General features: G+C 50.7%; 1 protein-coding gene across 9 annotated transcripts in view; it reads left to right on the forward strand.

Moving 5' to 3' along the window:
• The window catches only part of tmem198b (transmembrane protein 198b), a 112,052-nt gene that overhangs the window by 79,205 nt on the left and 15,838 nt on the right, over nt 1-17,009 (forward strand). For 4 of the 9 annotated variants that reach the window (XM_063051394.1, XM_063051392.1, XM_063051396.1 and 1 more), the window contains 2 exons: nt 11,484-11,690; nt 14,587-14,823. In XM_063051394.1, the coding sequence (XP_062907464.1) occupies nt 14,661-14,823 (163 nt within the window). In that variant the 5' untranslated portion in view covers nt 11,484-11,690; nt 14,587-14,660. Of the gene's footprint in view, nt 1-11,483; nt 11,714-14,586; nt 14,824-17,009 lie in introns of all 9 variants that reach the window. The other 5 variants (XM_063051391.1, XM_063051389.1, XM_063051390.1 and 2 more) reach the window with 2 other exon arrangements.

Below are 17,009 nucleotides of genomic sequence, written 5' to 3' on the forward strand. Positions count from 1 at the left end.
GGCAGGGGATGTAGATGCGGGGGAGTCCGGGCGGATGTTAGTTCGAAACCTGAGTCCCCAGATGTAGCCACCAGTCCTGGGGTAGATGGTGTGGTTGTGTAAAAAGCTTGTGATAGCCCTGTTTGCACAAATGAGGCAGCCCTGGAGGCCTCCACCCAGGACTTACTAGTCAGTGCCTCTCTGGAGGCCAGTGTATCGAATAGTGTAAGAGGAGACGAGACAAAGCTCTCTCATTCTCAGCACCAGGCTGCTTGTGAATCACTTGGACCAAAGGTGCCGGGTTCCCCTCTACCTGTCCCCTGGGGAGGACGATATTCTATGCACGTCGACCCCAGCAATAAATGACTTGCAGGGAGTCCCTGGGGATTGTCCCTCCACTGTCGCAAATGTGGATGAGACTGATGCGACGGTGGAGCGGGCAGGTAAGAGCGAGGTGCCCGCTGCGCGGTGTGGGTCACAGGCGCAGCCATCTATTGGAACATGCGGGGAGGCCGATGGGGATTCTGTCTGCAGTGACGGGTTGGAGGGGGACTCCTTCGATAGTGAAACAATGGACATCCTCACCCCTCCTGAGAAATCCCCATTGATACCTGTAGAGGAAATTAAGCATTTCATTCTCACCTCTGAGGGTGCCAAGCACCAGCCTCAACTAGCCTCGCTTCGCTGGCCCAGCATGCCGAGGCTGGTGAGGTCCCTGCGAGTCATCCTCGGACGAAAGGGAAAGGGGAAGAGGAATGCAGTGTCGGGGAACGACAGACGGCAACTAAAATCTTTCCTAGATGACCTAGTAAGGGACATCAGAGGGAGAAGCAGCCTCGCTCCAACGGGGGATGGCGGGTCACAGGGTGTCGCTGGTACCGCTCGAGCCCGGAAGGCAAAAAGTATCCTTGCCTTCTTTCTGGACAGTGTGGTGGAGGGCACCTCCGCTCTCACCGGAATGGGCACAGCTGCTGAGGCCTAGTGTACTCCCGACATGAAGCTTACCATAGCTAGTCTCAATGTAAACGGCAGCAGGGGTCCTCTTCGCAGGCATAACAATTTCTCAGTCCTCAGGGATGGGTGGTACACGGTGAGTTTCCTGCAGGAAACCCATACCATCCCTGGGGACGCGTCTGTTTGGCTCCTGGAGTGGCAGGGCGGGGTCTACATGAGCCACCTCAGCTCCATTTCTAGCAGGGTGGCGATCCTGTTGGCCCCGACCTTCCAGCCAGTAATTGAAAGAGTCCAGGACGTTGTGCCCGGCCGTCTGCTCCACCTGGTTGTGCGCCTGGTTGGCGTACCATTGCATTTTATCAATGTGTATGCTCCCAGGCGCGGTGTGATGCAGACGGCCTATTCTGCCAGCTGTCCACCCTGCTGAGCTCCATCGATCCTGGGGACTGCGTCATCCTCGGGGGAGATTTCAATTGTACCCTCGAGGCGGAGGACCGCTCGGGCCTCCAACACGACCCAGTATCAGCAAAAAAGTTAAAGGAGCTAGTCGGCTCCTTTGACTTGGTGGACAGCTGGCGGAATCTTCACCCCAACTCTAGCGCCTTCTCGAGAAGGTCTAGAGAAGGAGGTTCCAGGATAGACCGCCTGTATATCTCTCGGGCCTACGTCTCCCGCGTGTCGGCGTCCTCCATGCGGCCAGTGTCGTGCTCGGATCATCACCTTGTGTGGATGGAGTTTATTCCACTACACCCTCGGGTGGGATCCGGGTATTGGCATCTTAACAACCGGCTGCTGGAGGACAGCCGATTCTGGGATTCGTTCCGAGCGTTCTGGGTCTCCTGGAAGGAGAGGCGGAGAGAGTTCTGCTCCCTATGGCTATGGTGGGATGTGGGCAAAGCCCACATCCGGTTTTTATGTCGGGAGTACACTAGGGGGTCAACAAAGAGGCGGGGCTCTGAGGTTGAGCGACTTGAGAGAGCATTGCTTGACCTGGAGTCCCGCCTCGGTCTGACCGCTGGAGGCCAGCAGCTGTGGCAGGAATACCAGGAGAAGAAGGACGCACTAAGGAACCTGCAGCTTCAGCAGTCCCGAGGTGCGTACGTGAGGTCACGGATCCAAATGCTGCAGGATTTGGACCGTGGCTCACCCTTCTTCTACTCGTTGGAGAGGTGGCGGGGAGTTTAAAAGCAGCTAGTGGAGCTGCTGGCTGCCGATGGCTCCTCCATCACGGACTCTGATGGAATTAACAACAAAGTCTGTTCATTCTATCAGTCCTTATTCTCGCCTGATCTGTCAAATGCGGAGGTGTGTAGTGAGGTCTGGAAGGATTTGCCTAAGGTCAGCCCAGAGGACGCAGTGCGTCTGGACGCCCCCCCTGACTCGGGAGGAGCTGTCCACTGCCCTTCAGCAACTCCAGAGGGGCAAGTCCCCTGGTTTGGATGGACTGAGTGTTGAGTTTTATCAGGCTTTTTGGGATGTCCTGGGGGATGATTACAGCCTTGTCCTAGGGGAGAGCCTAGCCACCGGAGAAATGCCCCTCTCATGGCGAAGAGCTGTTGTGGTCCTACTGCCCAAGAAGGGGGACCTCCGCCTGCTAAAGAACTGGCGGCCGGTCTCCCTCTTGTGCGCGGACTACAAGATCTTCGCCCGGGCAATGGCCAACCGTCTGGGTTCGGTAATTGGACAGGTGGTCCATCCTGACCAATCTTACACAGTCCCGGGGCACTCCATCCAGGACAATGTCCACTTAGTACGGGACCTGATCCACCTACTCCAGGAGACTGGGACCCCGGCAGCGTTTCTTTCTCTTGACCAGGAGAAGGCGTTTGACCGGGTGGACCACAGTTTCCTGGTGGGCACCCTGCAGGCTTTTGGGCTCGAAACACACTTTGTGGCCCGAGTTCGGCTCCTGTACTCTGCCGCAGAGTGCCTACTTAAGATTAACGGATCATTGACAGGACCTATTCCCTTCTGAAGAGGAGTGCGTCAAGGGTGCCCCATGTCTGGTCAACTGTATGCGATCTGTGTCGAGCCATTCCTCAGCCTTCTTCGGCGAAGGCTGACAGGTCTGGTTCTGCGCGAACCGGACATGGGGGTCGTCCTCTCGGCCTACGCCGATGACGTACTCCTCATGATGACAGAGCCCTGTGACCTGCGGAGGATGCGCGAGTGCCAAGATGTTTTCTCGGCGGCATCCTCCGCGAGGATCAACTGGGCGAAATGTTCCGGACTCTTAGTAGGCCAGTGGCAGGTGGAGTCCCTGCCGGAGGAGATGAGAGCTTTTGAGTGGAGCACCAGACGCCTTCTCTATCTGGGAGTCTACCTGAGTCCTTCTGGGGAGACCTGGCTGGCGAACTGGCAGGACCTGGAGACAAAGGTCATGGCCCGGCTGGGGCGCTGGTCAGGCCTTCTCAGGGTGCTTTCTTATCGAGGCAGGGTGGTGGTCATAAACCAGCTAGTGGCCTCCATGTTGTGGTACCGGATGGTCACCTTGGCCCCCCCCGCCCCTTTTGTCGTGAGAATGCAGAGGAAGCTAGTGGACTTCTTCTGGGGAAACAGGAAACACTGGGTCTCTGCAGCGGTTCTGAGTCTCCCAGTAGGAGAGGGTGGACAGTCGCTGGTGTGTGTGCGCACACGGCTGGTGGCTCTCCGCCTCAGGACTCTGCAGAGATTCCTGTACGCCGAGCACCCTCCCAGGTGGCATGTGTTGGCGACTTTCTTCCTCCGGAGGGGCTGCTGTCTTGCCGAAGATATTCAGCTACCGCCGGCGGGTGTCAGCCGTGCTGCTTTGCAGAGGCTGCCAGGCTTCTATCAGGACCTACTGAGAGTCTGGAACATGGTTGCCTCAGGCCGGGAATCCCCTCCTCTGGCAGAGGGCGGGGTCCTGGCCGACCCTTGCCCTGCCTCAGCGGATGTCGGTGCGGCTCAGCTGTGTGGATCGACTCAAGCTGAGCTGCTCGTCGGGCCCAGGCCCCGCAGCCTTACCCGAGAGACGAATCCACACAACTTGAGCTGTCTCTCATCGACACCCACAATCCTATTCAGGGATGCAGGTAGGAGGTACCTTTATGGGCTGCTGCTCCACACCCTCCACCCCCCTAGCCCTTGCCCACCGTCCCGACACGCCATGGCGGTCGGTCTTTCCACCTGGAGGTGAGGGGGGTCCCCAGTGGAAGTCCCTTTACAAGGGAGTCCTTCCCATGCACCTTGGGGATCTCGGCTGGAGGGTGCTGCATAAAGCGGTGCCCTGCAATAAGTTCTTTAGTCTGTACATGGATCTCCCAGCCGCGTGTCACTTCTGCGGGCTGGAGGAGACCGTGTACCATATGTACATGGAGTGCGCGAGACTGCTGCCCCTTCTCGCGTATTTGCGTGGGCTGCTTCTCGCCTTCTGGTTGCATTTCAGTCCCACCGTATTCATATATGGTCATCCAGTAAGGAGGGGGGCACAGAGGGATGAGGATGTCCTTGTCAACTTGCTCCTGGGGCTGGCGAAAATTGCCATCCGTGGCTCCTGGAAAAGGGTGGCGGGGGTTCTCCCCGGGCGGACTGCCTGGCTATGTTTAGGGGGTATGTTCGTGCCCGGGTGAACATTGAAAAGGAATACGCACAGTCCACGGTGACCGTAGAGGTGTTCCGGGACCGTTGGGCTCCGCAGGGTGTAAATGCCATCATTGATGAGGATGGTAATATATTGGTTTAACATGTATTGGGTCTGTTTGTAGTGTAGTAAATGTGTTAGTCACTGGTTTTGTACATATTGTATAGCACCGACATTTGTAATAAAGAATTTGTTTTAAAAAAAAGTGTCAGACACAGAGTGAAGCTTCCTCTACACTGTCCCATCACACACTCCTGGGTCAGACACAGAGTGAAGCTCCCTCTACACTGTCCCATACACACACTCCCGGGGTCAGACACAGAGTGAAGCTCCCTCTACACTGTCCCATCACACACTCCCAGGGTCAGACACAGAGTGAAGCTCCCTCTACACTGTCTCATCACACACTCCTGGGTCAGACACAGAGTGAAGCTCCCTCTACACTGTCCCATCTCACACTCCTGGGTCAGACACAGAGTGAAGCTCCCTCTACACCGTCCCATCACACACTCCCAGGGTCAGACTCAGAGTGAAGCTCCCTCCACACTGTCCCATCACACACTCCTGGGGTCAGATACAGAGTGAAGCTCCCCTCTACAACATTCCATCACATACAGTGCTAAGCAAAAGTCTTAGGCACATATATATATAGGTCGGGTCCCTGAGACTTTTGCACAGTACAGTAATAATTTTATGTCTTCCACTATACCGTGCCACAAAAGAAACAAATTTTATGATGTGGTGATAACCCTGATTCTGATATCAGTCTCTATTGTAGACTGAGAGTGGGAAGGAGGCAGGGAGAGGTTGAGAAAAGGGGGAGGGAGAGGGGGGAGAGAGAGCAGGAAACACTGGAGAGACATTCTGTAATGATCAATAAACTAATTGTTTGGAATCAATTGACCTTACCTGGTGCCTCAGGCTGGGTGTGTCTGCATATGCGCCAGCTCTCCACCCTGGCACTCCCTCCACCTGTGCCACACCCTTCTCGCGGCTCTCTACCCTCGACATTCCCAACATCCTTTGCTCTCAGCGACGGCACGATGGTTGGTGACTGTAGAGGCCAACTGTGGATCTGCAGACTCTGGGAGTAGGGACACAGGAACAGCTGGGATGCGGACACTTGGGTGGTCGGATCCTTCCTGCATCTGTTCTTCTCTTCAGCAGTCGCTCTTCTGGATTCCCCAGAATTCTCGGCTGCTCTATGGATCAGTGTTCTCCAGCGGTCTCTGTCACAAGCCGGCTGCTGCCACTCATTGACCTCTATTTGCCTGAGGGAGCTGCCATTTAAATTGGCCTTTGTACCTCTTGCGCGGGGCACCACGAGCTCTCTTGCCCTGAGAATGTTCTCCGTGGAGAACTGCTTTCGGTCACCCGGAGTTGTCCATGTCAGGCACGTGGCCTGGCCAGCGGAGCTGCCTGAGCAGCAAAGTGGTTTCAACGCTTGGAAGTTGACCCCATTGTTGGGGACATGATCCTGCCATCTGATACCCATGATGGAACGGAGGCAGTGCGGATGGAAACGCTCGAGCAACTGGATTCGCTGGCGGTACAAGACCCAGGCTTCGGAGCCGTAGAGCGGTGTTGTGACATCGGCAGCCCCGTACACTTGGATTTTTGTGGACAGACACAGCTGTGGTTCTTCCACACGTGTTTCTGGAGGTGCCCGAAGGCACTGCTGGCTCTGGCGAGTCGATTGTCAACGTCCCTTACTCCCGTAGTGACATTGGAGATGATGCTGCCCAGGTAGGTTGACTACTTAACGCTGGTGAGAGGGTGCCTGTCAATGGTGATCCGAGGTGGGTTGTAAATGCCACGAGGGGGCTCCTGATGGAGGATCATTGCTTTCTTCAGACTGACCATGAACCTGAAAGCCCTTGCAGCCTTGGTGAACTGAGTGACTGTAGCCTGTAGTGCACCCTCTGTGTGCGTGAGAATAGCACAGTCAGCCACAAATAGTGGCTCGAGAATGGTTTATGTTTGGGTGAGAAGGCGGCGGAGGTTGAAGAAATTTCCGTCAGTGCAGAACCAAAAGCAGATGCTCTCTGAGGTGGTCTCTTTCGCTTCCCGTAGCATCATGCTGAAAAAATGGCAAAGAGCACTGGTGCCAAAACACAGCCTTGCTTCATGCTGGTACTGATGGGGAAAGGGTCAGATAGGTCGCCGTTGTGTTTAACCTGACTACTTTGGCCTTCATGGAGCTGCTGCAGGATTGTGAGGAATTTCGGGGGACACAGCCAAGCTTTGACAGAATCTTCCAGAGACCATGGCAGCTGACTGTATCAAAGGCCTTGGTCAGGTCAGTGAACGCCACATACATGTTCTGTTCTCAACACTCCTGTATCTGGCGCAGGACGAAGATCACATCAGGTGTGCCTCTGTTCGCTTTGAATCCATGCTGACTCTCTGTGAGGTTGCCATCGGCAATGATTCTGTCCAAGAGAATTCTGAAGAGGATCTTCCCAGCGGTGGACAGCAGGGTAATGCCTCTGTAGTTTGAGCAATCAGATTTCTCCCCTTTGGTCTTGTACAGGGAGAAAATTACAGTGCTGCGAAGGTCATTTGGGACTGAACTTTTCTCCCAACAGAGTGTGAACAGGTTTGTGAGTCTGCTCAGGAAAATATCTCTAATCCCATTTTGTACATCTCTGCTGGGATCCCATTAACGCCTGGAGCTTTCTGGCATTTAAACTTGGAAGCAGCGGCTTTGACCACGTCCAGAGTTGGCGGGTCGTCAAGCGTAATCCTGACCTCGTGCTGAGGGATCATTTCAATGGCAGCTTCCTACTTGACGATTATCCTTGAAATAGCCCTCGTGGTGCTCTGTCCATCACCTCATGATGGCTTCCTTGTCTGTCAGCAGGCTGGAGCCATTGGATGAACATCATCGTGCCTATCCCTCGAGGTCGAGGATGATGGTCTTCGTTCTGAAGAAGTGGCCCACAGAGCGAAGACGCCTGTGCGTGTATTTGTTTAACGTGTACTTGATGTTGCATTCCAAGAAGCACACGATACTTCACAAATCAACCAACTGATTCCAATGGCATGGAAACCACGACGATTGGAGCTGATGGATTTGTTGCAGCCTTCATCCGCCTTCACAGCCGCTGAGTTCGAAGTAACTTCGTCCGCCTGTTCCACCGTCGAGGTCTTGGTTGGATTGTTCTTTGTCAGGGACCTCACCCTCGACCTTACCGCCATGGGTGATCCTACCAGGAGCATAGCTTCAGACAGCATTGCTCTCGGGATCACAGGACCACACAAGCTTCTCCACCGCGACAAGGTGACAATCCATGGAGAAGGGATGGGGATAGAAGGGCTTGAATCTGACAAGTGGGACCCTACACTGTGTGCAGCAAGTTGTAGAAGGCTCGAGCGTTGCCCCGGTGTCTGCGTAGTCCTGCGTTCATTCTGCTAGGGCAGTCCACCAGTAGTTTTGTGTCTGTTTCAGTTTGGCTTGGAGGCTGCTGCGTGCAGCTCTGCATTCGGCCTTGGCCGCATGGTCATCGGGTCTAGACAGCACCAACTGATGGGAGGTCGTTTCTTCCGGAGCAGGTTCCAGATTTCAACGTCCAGATCAAGCTAAGGAAGAAACTGGACAGTAAAGGCACCCCAAGTGCAGACTCCGACGCGGGAAAGAAATGGGAGCACCTGAAGAATGCCACCCAAGATGTGGCCGTTGAGGTAGTTGGGTACTCCTCAAGGTGCAGTGAGGACTGGTTTGAGAGAGAGCGATATAGAGATTATATATACATATACACATACACACACTGTACTGTACTCCCAGGACAGGAACAGGACCAGTTAGATAGAGAGTTACCTTCACTCTACACTGTCCCATCACACACTTCCAGAGCAAGGAATGGTCATTCACATGTGGAGACAGCAGTCCATTGAGGGATCCGCTCAAACTGACTCCCTGCCTCCTCTTCCTGAGATACTTCTGTATCCAGGTATCCCTTTGGCACCTTCTGAGACTGTAGATGCCAGATTAGATTAGATGACATTAGCTTTATTTGTCACGTGGACATCACGACATTGAAGCTTACAGTGAAATGCATCATTTGCATCAATGACCAGCACAGGCTGAGAATGTGCAGGGGGCAGCCCGCAAGTATTGCCATGATTCTGGCACTAACATAGCATGCCCACAGTTCAATCACTCTGACCTGAGTATGGGAGGAAACCCACACAGTAACACAGAACAGAGAGAATGAGCAAACTCCTTATCACAATTGATTCCGTCCAGCCTCTGCAGAGGGTCCTGAATGAATCCTGGATGAGAATGGCTTTGTTTTAATTTCTAGATAGATTGATTGCAGACTCTGGATTTAGGACAGTACAGTGCTATAAAAACGTGATCATTTTATCATGTAATAAACTTATTTTTGGGGAGGAAGAATTGGGACAACCATTGACAGAGCTAGAAAATGGGCCGTCGAGGGCTCTACCTAAGGTGACAGCTGCTTTTTCCGAAGAAATCTTTATACCTGGATCAACGTCTCAAAGTCTGTGTTATTTATTGTGACATGCACAAGTGCAAATGAAAACCTTCCTTGCAGCAGTGTCACAGACACTGTATTATACAGACAGCATTCACAAGAAGAACATAAATTATGCAGTGTTTATAAGAAGGATATCCCTGGAGAGAGACTGAAGGGTAGAGTGTATCCGCGACAAGGTGGCTGGATATTAAGTTTAGATCTGAGGGAATGTACAGATTGCAAATATGTCAACCCAAGATGTTGACTGTTTGTTCCCCTGCACAGATGCTCTCTGACCTGCTGAGTTCCTCCTGCAATTTGTGTTTATAAATAAACCTCTCATTTTGGAAAGAAAATAGTGAGTAAATCTCCCTCTCTCCTGTGCTGTCCATGATAATTGGATATTCAGGCATTGAGTAGCAGTACATCCTTCTAAGATTAGCTGCTGATCCATTTAACACCGTTGTAAAAACCCTGCTCAATGCATTGAGCAGTTTTTCAACTTTGTTAGACCATGAAGCACAGGAGCAGAATTAAGGCATTCAGCCCAATGGGTCTGCTCCATTCAACCATGGCTGATTTATCTCAACCCCATTCTCTTGTCTTCTCCCTGTAATCTTTGATCTTCAACCCGCTCTTTAAATATACCCAATGATTTGGTCCCTACAGCCATCCATGGCAATGAATTCCACAGATTCATCACCCTCTGGCTAAAGAAATTCCTCCTCATCTCTCTTCTAAAGGATTGTCCTTAGATTCTTTTTGTCTCCTGTCAGTCAGCCAAGCTTCTGTCTATGCTAATGTCTTTCCTGTAATCCCATGGGCTCTTACCTTGTTTAGCAGCCCCATGTGTAGCACCTTGTCAAAGGCCTTGAAGGTACAAGGAAAGAACGTCTATTGATCCTCCTTTGGCTATCCTGCTGTTTCTCCTCTAAGAATTCCAACAGATGAATAAACTCGTTTAGGGCTTCCAGCCGGGTACGGTTACCGATTTTAACCGATGTTACGATGACAAACTCTGCCATCTTAATCAGGGATGATACCCGGGCACGTCTAGTCTGGTACTATTTATACCCCCACCGTCCATCTCTCCTGATTGGTTAGTCCTCGTCCAGTCGGGTTTCCGCTGTCCCACTTATTTACAATTGAATTCAAGTTCTTTCTTACAGCGAAACCTTCATCTTTGTTAAAATTCTTTCCTCTAGTTTTATTTCAATGGCTTCCTTCACCAGGCCGCCTCAAAAGCTATTGGTGAGGCACAGTAGTTTTGTGCCATCGAAGTCAATCTTAAGGCCATTGTGAATACAATGTTCTGCTACTGACGATTTCTCCAGGTAACCCAAGCGGATACACTTCTTGTTCTCCTTGATGCAGGTTTCCACCGTGCGTCCTGTCTGGCCAACATTTGCTGCTCCACATCCACAAACCTACAAGGAAGCTCAAATCACAGCTTTTGCAGGTCAAAGGTGACCTTGGAGTTAGGATGACTGGCTTTTACAGGATTCCTGTAACCGTGGAGTGCTGAGCGATGCTACCATGTAGTAAAACTTGGTGTCATCAGCGGAGATTTCTCGCAGCGCAAATTGGGCCTTGGCCTGTACGGTCCAAGTAACAGCATTTTGCCCCAAAAACTCCAGCAGTTTCAAAGCGACTGCGTTGGCCGACATGTTCAATAACCCTGGAATCATCCTAGAGCATCGGTGTCACCAATGTAGGTTTTCGCAGATAACAAGATGTGGGGCATTTTATGTTTAAGAAAAACCATAACAACTGATTTATTGAGCTCCAAAAAAACTGAAGACAAAGCGCGGTACATAATTATATCATCATTTCAGACCAGCCTCTTAAAGTGAAACCACAACTCAATGTCCATAGTTGTGAATTATGTACATTTGTCCCAATTACAATACCCGACAAGACCACACTTGGAAAGTTGTGTTCAGTTCTGGTTGCCACAGGAGGAAGGATGAGGAAGCTTTAGAGAGGCTGTCCAGGGGATTTACCAGAGTGCTGCCTGGACTAGAGAGCATGTCTCTTGAGGACAGTTTGAGTGACCTAGGGCTTTTCTCTTTGGAGTGAAGGAGGATGAGAGGTAACTTGATAGAGCTCTACAAGATGATATGAGGCATAGATTGAGTGAATACCCAGGGACTTTTTCCCATGGCGCAAGTGGCTAATACAAGGGTGCATAATTTTCAAGTGATTGGAGTGAAGTATAGAGGGCTGTCAAATGTGGGTTTTTTACACAGATTGGAGGGTGCGCGCTGCCAGGGGTGGTGGTAGAGGCGGGTACATTGGGGACATTTAAGAGCACATGGATAACAGAAAAATGGAGGGCTGTGTAGGAGGGAAGGGCTAGATTGATCTTGGGGTAGTTTTAAAGGTTGGCAAGTCATGGGCCGAAGAGCCTGTGCTGTTATATCTTATGTTAGATTGACTGGCTAATTGTTGAATCTGTTTTCCAGGGACGGACTGAGCTGAGATCTTCCATTACGTCTGTCAGCTGGTAGGACCTTTGACCCCCCCCCCCAGTCACTTGATGTGACATCCCAGCCCACGGAGGGGGCAGACATGGATCTGGCCTATTGACCTGTGCCAGTGGTCTAGTGAGAGTGGGCAGTGCCATCTGGCTAGGACAGGACCAGCTGCAGACCGGTGGAGGCACGGAACAAGTGCGTGCACGTGGACACTGCTGGTAACCCTTTTCTGTCTTGGCCGCTCACTTGTCCTGGCTGATGTTTCCTGTCAGACTCGTTCTCGAGATGTAGCAGTGGCAGGCTGTTCATTCCATCTCCGCACTGCCAACTCTTTGACCCACTTCTCCTCTCGGAGAGTTTACTGTTCTAGATATTCAGACCCTCGGAACTAGAGGTCGAAGGTTAAGGTCATAGAATAAGGAGAGACTTCAGAGATACAGTCAGCCCTCCTTATCTGCGAGTTCCGCATGCGCGAATTCAACCAACCGCGAATCGAGGAAACCCGGAAGTGCTCTTCCAGCACTTGTTGTTCGAACATGTACAGACTTTTTTTTCTTGCCATTATTCCCTAAACAATGCAGTATAACAACTATTTTACATAGCATTTACATTGTATTAGGTATTATAAGTAATCGAGAGATGATTTAAAGTATACGGGAGGATGTGCGTAGGTTATCGTGGATCGGGATCAAAAAAAACGGAAGTTCTCTTACTAAGTAAGTCGGAACAGGTACATCTGGTATTATTTAGCGTCAGTTAGTCAAATGTTTGTCTTAGTATGTAGTATATATTTTACCTTACTATGCAAATAAAACACTTAAGAAACATATGTTTCAGCGCCGGGCTTGGGAACGGAAATTCCCGAATTCGATCCAGTGACAGACCGCTCCTGAGCGCACTCTCCATCCATGTTGGGTTGATGTGGAGGATCAAAACCCCAAAACCCAATAATTAAACCACTGCGTTGCTTAGTAATAATTGTAGCTTTCATTGGGGCAGGGCCTTTCTCACTTTATCCTTTAAAATTGTTCCAATCGTTGACCGACTGTAGCCTAACATTTTTCCAATGACCGATGGCGTTTCACCTCTTTCTGATCGCTTTATTATTTCCACTTTATTTTCAATCATGATCGTGATTATTTTCGTGAACAGAAACACAGCGGATTCAGAGCTCCGCCGCTGGGTCCTAATGCCCACCGCACTGAGACAGGTTAAATAAGGTCCGGGGTTCCGCTGGGTCCTAAGATCCACCGCATTTAGACAGGTCGAATAAGGGACTTGAGCATCCGCGTTTTTTGGTATCCGCGAGAGGTCCCAGAACCAATCCCTCGCGGATAAGGCGGGCCGAATGTATACAAAATCATGAGGGATATAGATAGATGCAACCAAACTTTTTCCACTGAGGTTGGTTGAGACTAGAAGTAGAGGTCACAGGTTAAGTGTGAAAGGTGAAATATTTCAGGGGAACCTGAGGGACAACCTCTTCACTCAGAGGGTGAATGAGATGCCAGTGGAAGTGCTGGATTCAGGTTTGATTACAGCATTTAAGAGAAGTTTGGATCAGAACACGGATGGGAGGGGTGTGGAGGGCTATGGTCCAAGTTCAGGTTGATGGGGCAAGGCAGAATAATAGTTCGGCATGGACTAGATGGGCCAAAGGGCCTGTTTCTGTGCTGTAGTGCTCCTTGTCTGGAAGAGAAATGGAGGGAAAGCTGGTCGGCATCAGAGGAGAGCATAAAGACATAGGCCAGAAAGCCCAGTACCTGAATGTCCCCAACACATCTTATTTTACTTGGAGATACAGGCCCTTGCAGCCCAACAAGCCCACGCCACCCATTTACACCCAAGTGACCAATTCACCTACTAACTCTCGTGTCTTTGGCGTGTGGGAGGAAGCTGGAGCACCCACAAGAAACACACATGGTCACAGGGAGAATGTACGATCCCCTCACAGGCAGTGGCAGGAACTGAACCTTTGATCTTCATTCTACACCATTAATGGCCATACCTTAAACCACCCCCACCCCTCCACCAAAGGATCCAAAATCTGGAATCCATTGTTCTTGCCGGACCCGTGAGTCAGTATGGACCCAATGGACCGAAAGATCTGTTTCTGTACTGTGTGAGTCTATGCTCCTTTAGGCTTATCGAGGAGGAGAGAGAAAGCAGGAAAATAAAGGTTGAGAGGGATAATAAATCAGCCCTGATTGAATAGCAGAGCAAACCCGATGGGCCAATTGGACTAATTCTGTTCCTTTGTCTTTTTGTCTTATGGTTTTATGGTCTCCCTCTGTGACCAAGCCACTGGGACCAGTGAAGATGAGAAATTAAAGATGTTAGTTTTATCTGTCACATGCAAATCAAACATGCAGTGAAATGCAGTCCTGACGAAGGGTCTCGGCCTGAAACGTCGACTGCGCCTCTTCCTATAGATGCTGCCTGGCCTGCTGCGTTCACCAGCAACTTTGATGTGTGTTGCTTGAATTTCCAGCATCTGCAGAATTCCTGTTGTATGCAGTGAAATGCATCATTTGTGCAAACCATACAGTCCGAGGATGAGCTGGGGGCAGCCTGCAAGCTTTGCCATGCTTCCGGTGCCAATCCAGCATGCCCACTACTCACTAACCCAAACAGTACAACTTTGGAATGTGGGAGGAAACTGGAGCACCTGGAGGAAACCCATGCGGCACGGGAAGAACTCCTTACGGACAGCAACGCCGTAAAGTGTTAGCTCGGACATAGAACACTAGAGCCCTTCGGCCCATGATGTGCCAAATTTTTTTAATGACTCTAACATCAATCTAACCCTTCCCTTCTGCATCATTTTTTTAAAATTCATGTTTCTATCTAAGAGTTTCTTAAATGTCCCTAATTTTACAATGATCACTGTGTTAACATGTTACCTGCACTCGCGACACATTCTTGAACTGTGTTGGTCGTTAACGGAAATGACACGTTTGACTGTATGTTTCAAAGTTTCAGTGCAATGTGACAACTTCTTTAATCTACTATCTACACTGATTCGAGTGAGCGAGATGAGCCGAAGGGCCTGTTTCTGTGCTCTGATCACAGTCTGCTTGTGCTTTTTCAGCTCCTCCTGGCTCTGTATGGAAACTGTCCTGTGACCTCTCTTCTGACGGACGCTGTTACGGGCAACTTGGAACCATGACGTCCACACTGCAGACCCTGCCCTTCCAGCTCCTGACGCACGACGCAGGGCAGAGCGCACTCCGTACGTGTGACCAGGAGATCGACCGGAAGTATGATATCGTGCCCTCTGTACTCTGCTCCATGTGTTGCCTCTTCGGAGTCATCTACTGCTTCTTTGGTAAGTGGGCTGAGTTAGGTCTACCTGGGTCAGCATGGAAGAATTGGCCCAAAGGGCCGGGTTCTGTGTTGTATTTCTCGATGACTCTGCAAGGACCTGAGGCTTAGAACTTTTAATTTTCTTGTTTTCTCCTCCTGAAGCATCACTATGGACTCCTTCTACACTGTCCCATCACATAAAACCTCCCACCCCCAACCCCAACCCCGGTCGGACCACACCCCCGGGGTCAGACACAGAGTGAAGCTCACTCCACACCACCCCATTACACAATCCTGTGGTTGAATTTGAATTTATTTAAATCTTACATCCATCCCACAATGTGGGGAAATAAAAGTCTTTGTGTTATGACTCTGTCACAATGTACAGACATGTCAATTTTAAGTCTAATGGCTTGAAGAAAGAAATTGTCCCGTAGCCTGTTGGTCCTGGTTTTAACGTTGCAGTACCGTTTGCCAGACGGAAGCAGCTGATGCAGTTTATGGTCGGGGTGACTGGTGTCCCCGATGATCTTCCAGGCCTTCTCTCTGCACCTGCTGCTGTAAATGTCCTCAATGGAGGGAAGCTCATGTCCACAGATGATCTGGGCTGTTCGTACCACTCTCTGCAATGCCCAGCGATCAAGGTTGGTGCAGTTCCCACACCAGACGGTGATACAGTCAGTCAGGATGCTCTCAATGGTGCCCCTGTAGAAGGTCTGGAGGACTTGGGGGCCCATGCCAAACTTCTTCATTCACCTGAGGTGGAAGAGACGCTGTCTTGCTTTTTTTTGTCTCAAAGCCGGTGTGTACAGTCCAGGTGAGATAATTGGTGATGTGTATACTGAGGAACTTGAAACTACTCACTCTCTCGACTGCAGTCCCATTGATGATTGCAGACACAGAGTGAAGCTCCCTCTACACTGTCCCATCACACACTCCCGGGGTCAGACACAGAGTGAAGCTCCCTCTACACCATCCCATCACACACTCCCAGGGTCAGACACAGAGTGAAGCTCCCTCTACACAGTCCCATCACACACTCCCAGGGTCAGACACAGAGTGAAGCTCCCTCTACACTGTCCCATCACACACTCCCAGGGTCAGACACAGAGTGAATCTCCCTCTACACTGTCCCATCACACACTCCCAGGGTCAGACACAGAGTGAAGCTCCCTCTACACTGTCCCATCACACTCCCACAGTCAGGCACAGAGTGAAGCTCCCTCCACACTGTCCCATCACACACTCCCAGGGTCAGACACAGAGTGAAGCTCCCTCTACACTGTCCCATCACACACTCCCAGGGTCAGACACAGAGTGAAGCTCCCTCCACACTGTCCCATCACACACTCCCAGGGTCAGACACAGAGTGAAGCTCCCTCTACACTGTCCCATCACACACTCCCAGGGTCAGACACAGAGTGAAGCTCCCTCTACACCATCCCATCACACACTCCCAGGGTCAGACACAGAGTGAAGCTCCCTCTACACTGTCTCATCACACTCCCACAGTCAGGCACAGTGAAGCTCCCTCTACACATTCCCGTGGTCAGACATAGAGTGATGCTCCCTCCATGCCATCCCATTAACACTCCCGGGGTCAAGTTAGATGCTGTAAAGTTCGCTCTGCAATATTCCACCATACAGTTGTAGGACAGAGACACTATTCAAATTTGTGCTTCCTTTGCAAGTCGGGCAGTGTCTGTGAAAAGAGAAACAGTTCATGTTTCAGGAAAAGACCCTCCCTCAGAACTGGGAGAGGGAGAAAGCAAGCTGGACGAAGTGACAGAGAAAGGCTTTTATCTTTGGAGTGGCAGAGGATAGAGAGGCAACTTAGTAGAGGTATACAAGATTACGAGAGGCATAGATAGATAGAGTATAAAAGGAGGTGATTTTAAGGTGAGTGTTGGAAAGTATAAGGGCGGATGCCAGAGAGTGGTGGCTGTGTGGAACATGCCACTAGGTGTGGTGGTGGGGACAGATACATTAGCGGCATTTAAAAATCTCTTGGGTAGGCACATGGATAAATGATGAAAATGAAGGTCATGGACTCTGAAGAAGGGAAGGGTTAGTTTGATTGTGTACTATGTTTATATAGGTTGGTTCAACATCATGATTTGAAGTTTGGAAAGGGAAATGGGTTGAACTTGGGGAGCGATTACTACAGGGTGAACTGAATAGACAGTTAAGCTTCTTTGTCTGTGTAAT

The sequence above is a fragment of the Mobula hypostoma genome, chromosome 6 (genome assembly GCF_963921235.1).
Source record: "Mobula hypostoma chromosome 6, sMobHyp1.1, whole genome shotgun sequence".
NCBI classification, from domain to species: Eukaryota; Metazoa; Chordata; class Chondrichthyes; order Myliobatiformes; family Myliobatidae; genus Mobula; species Mobula hypostoma.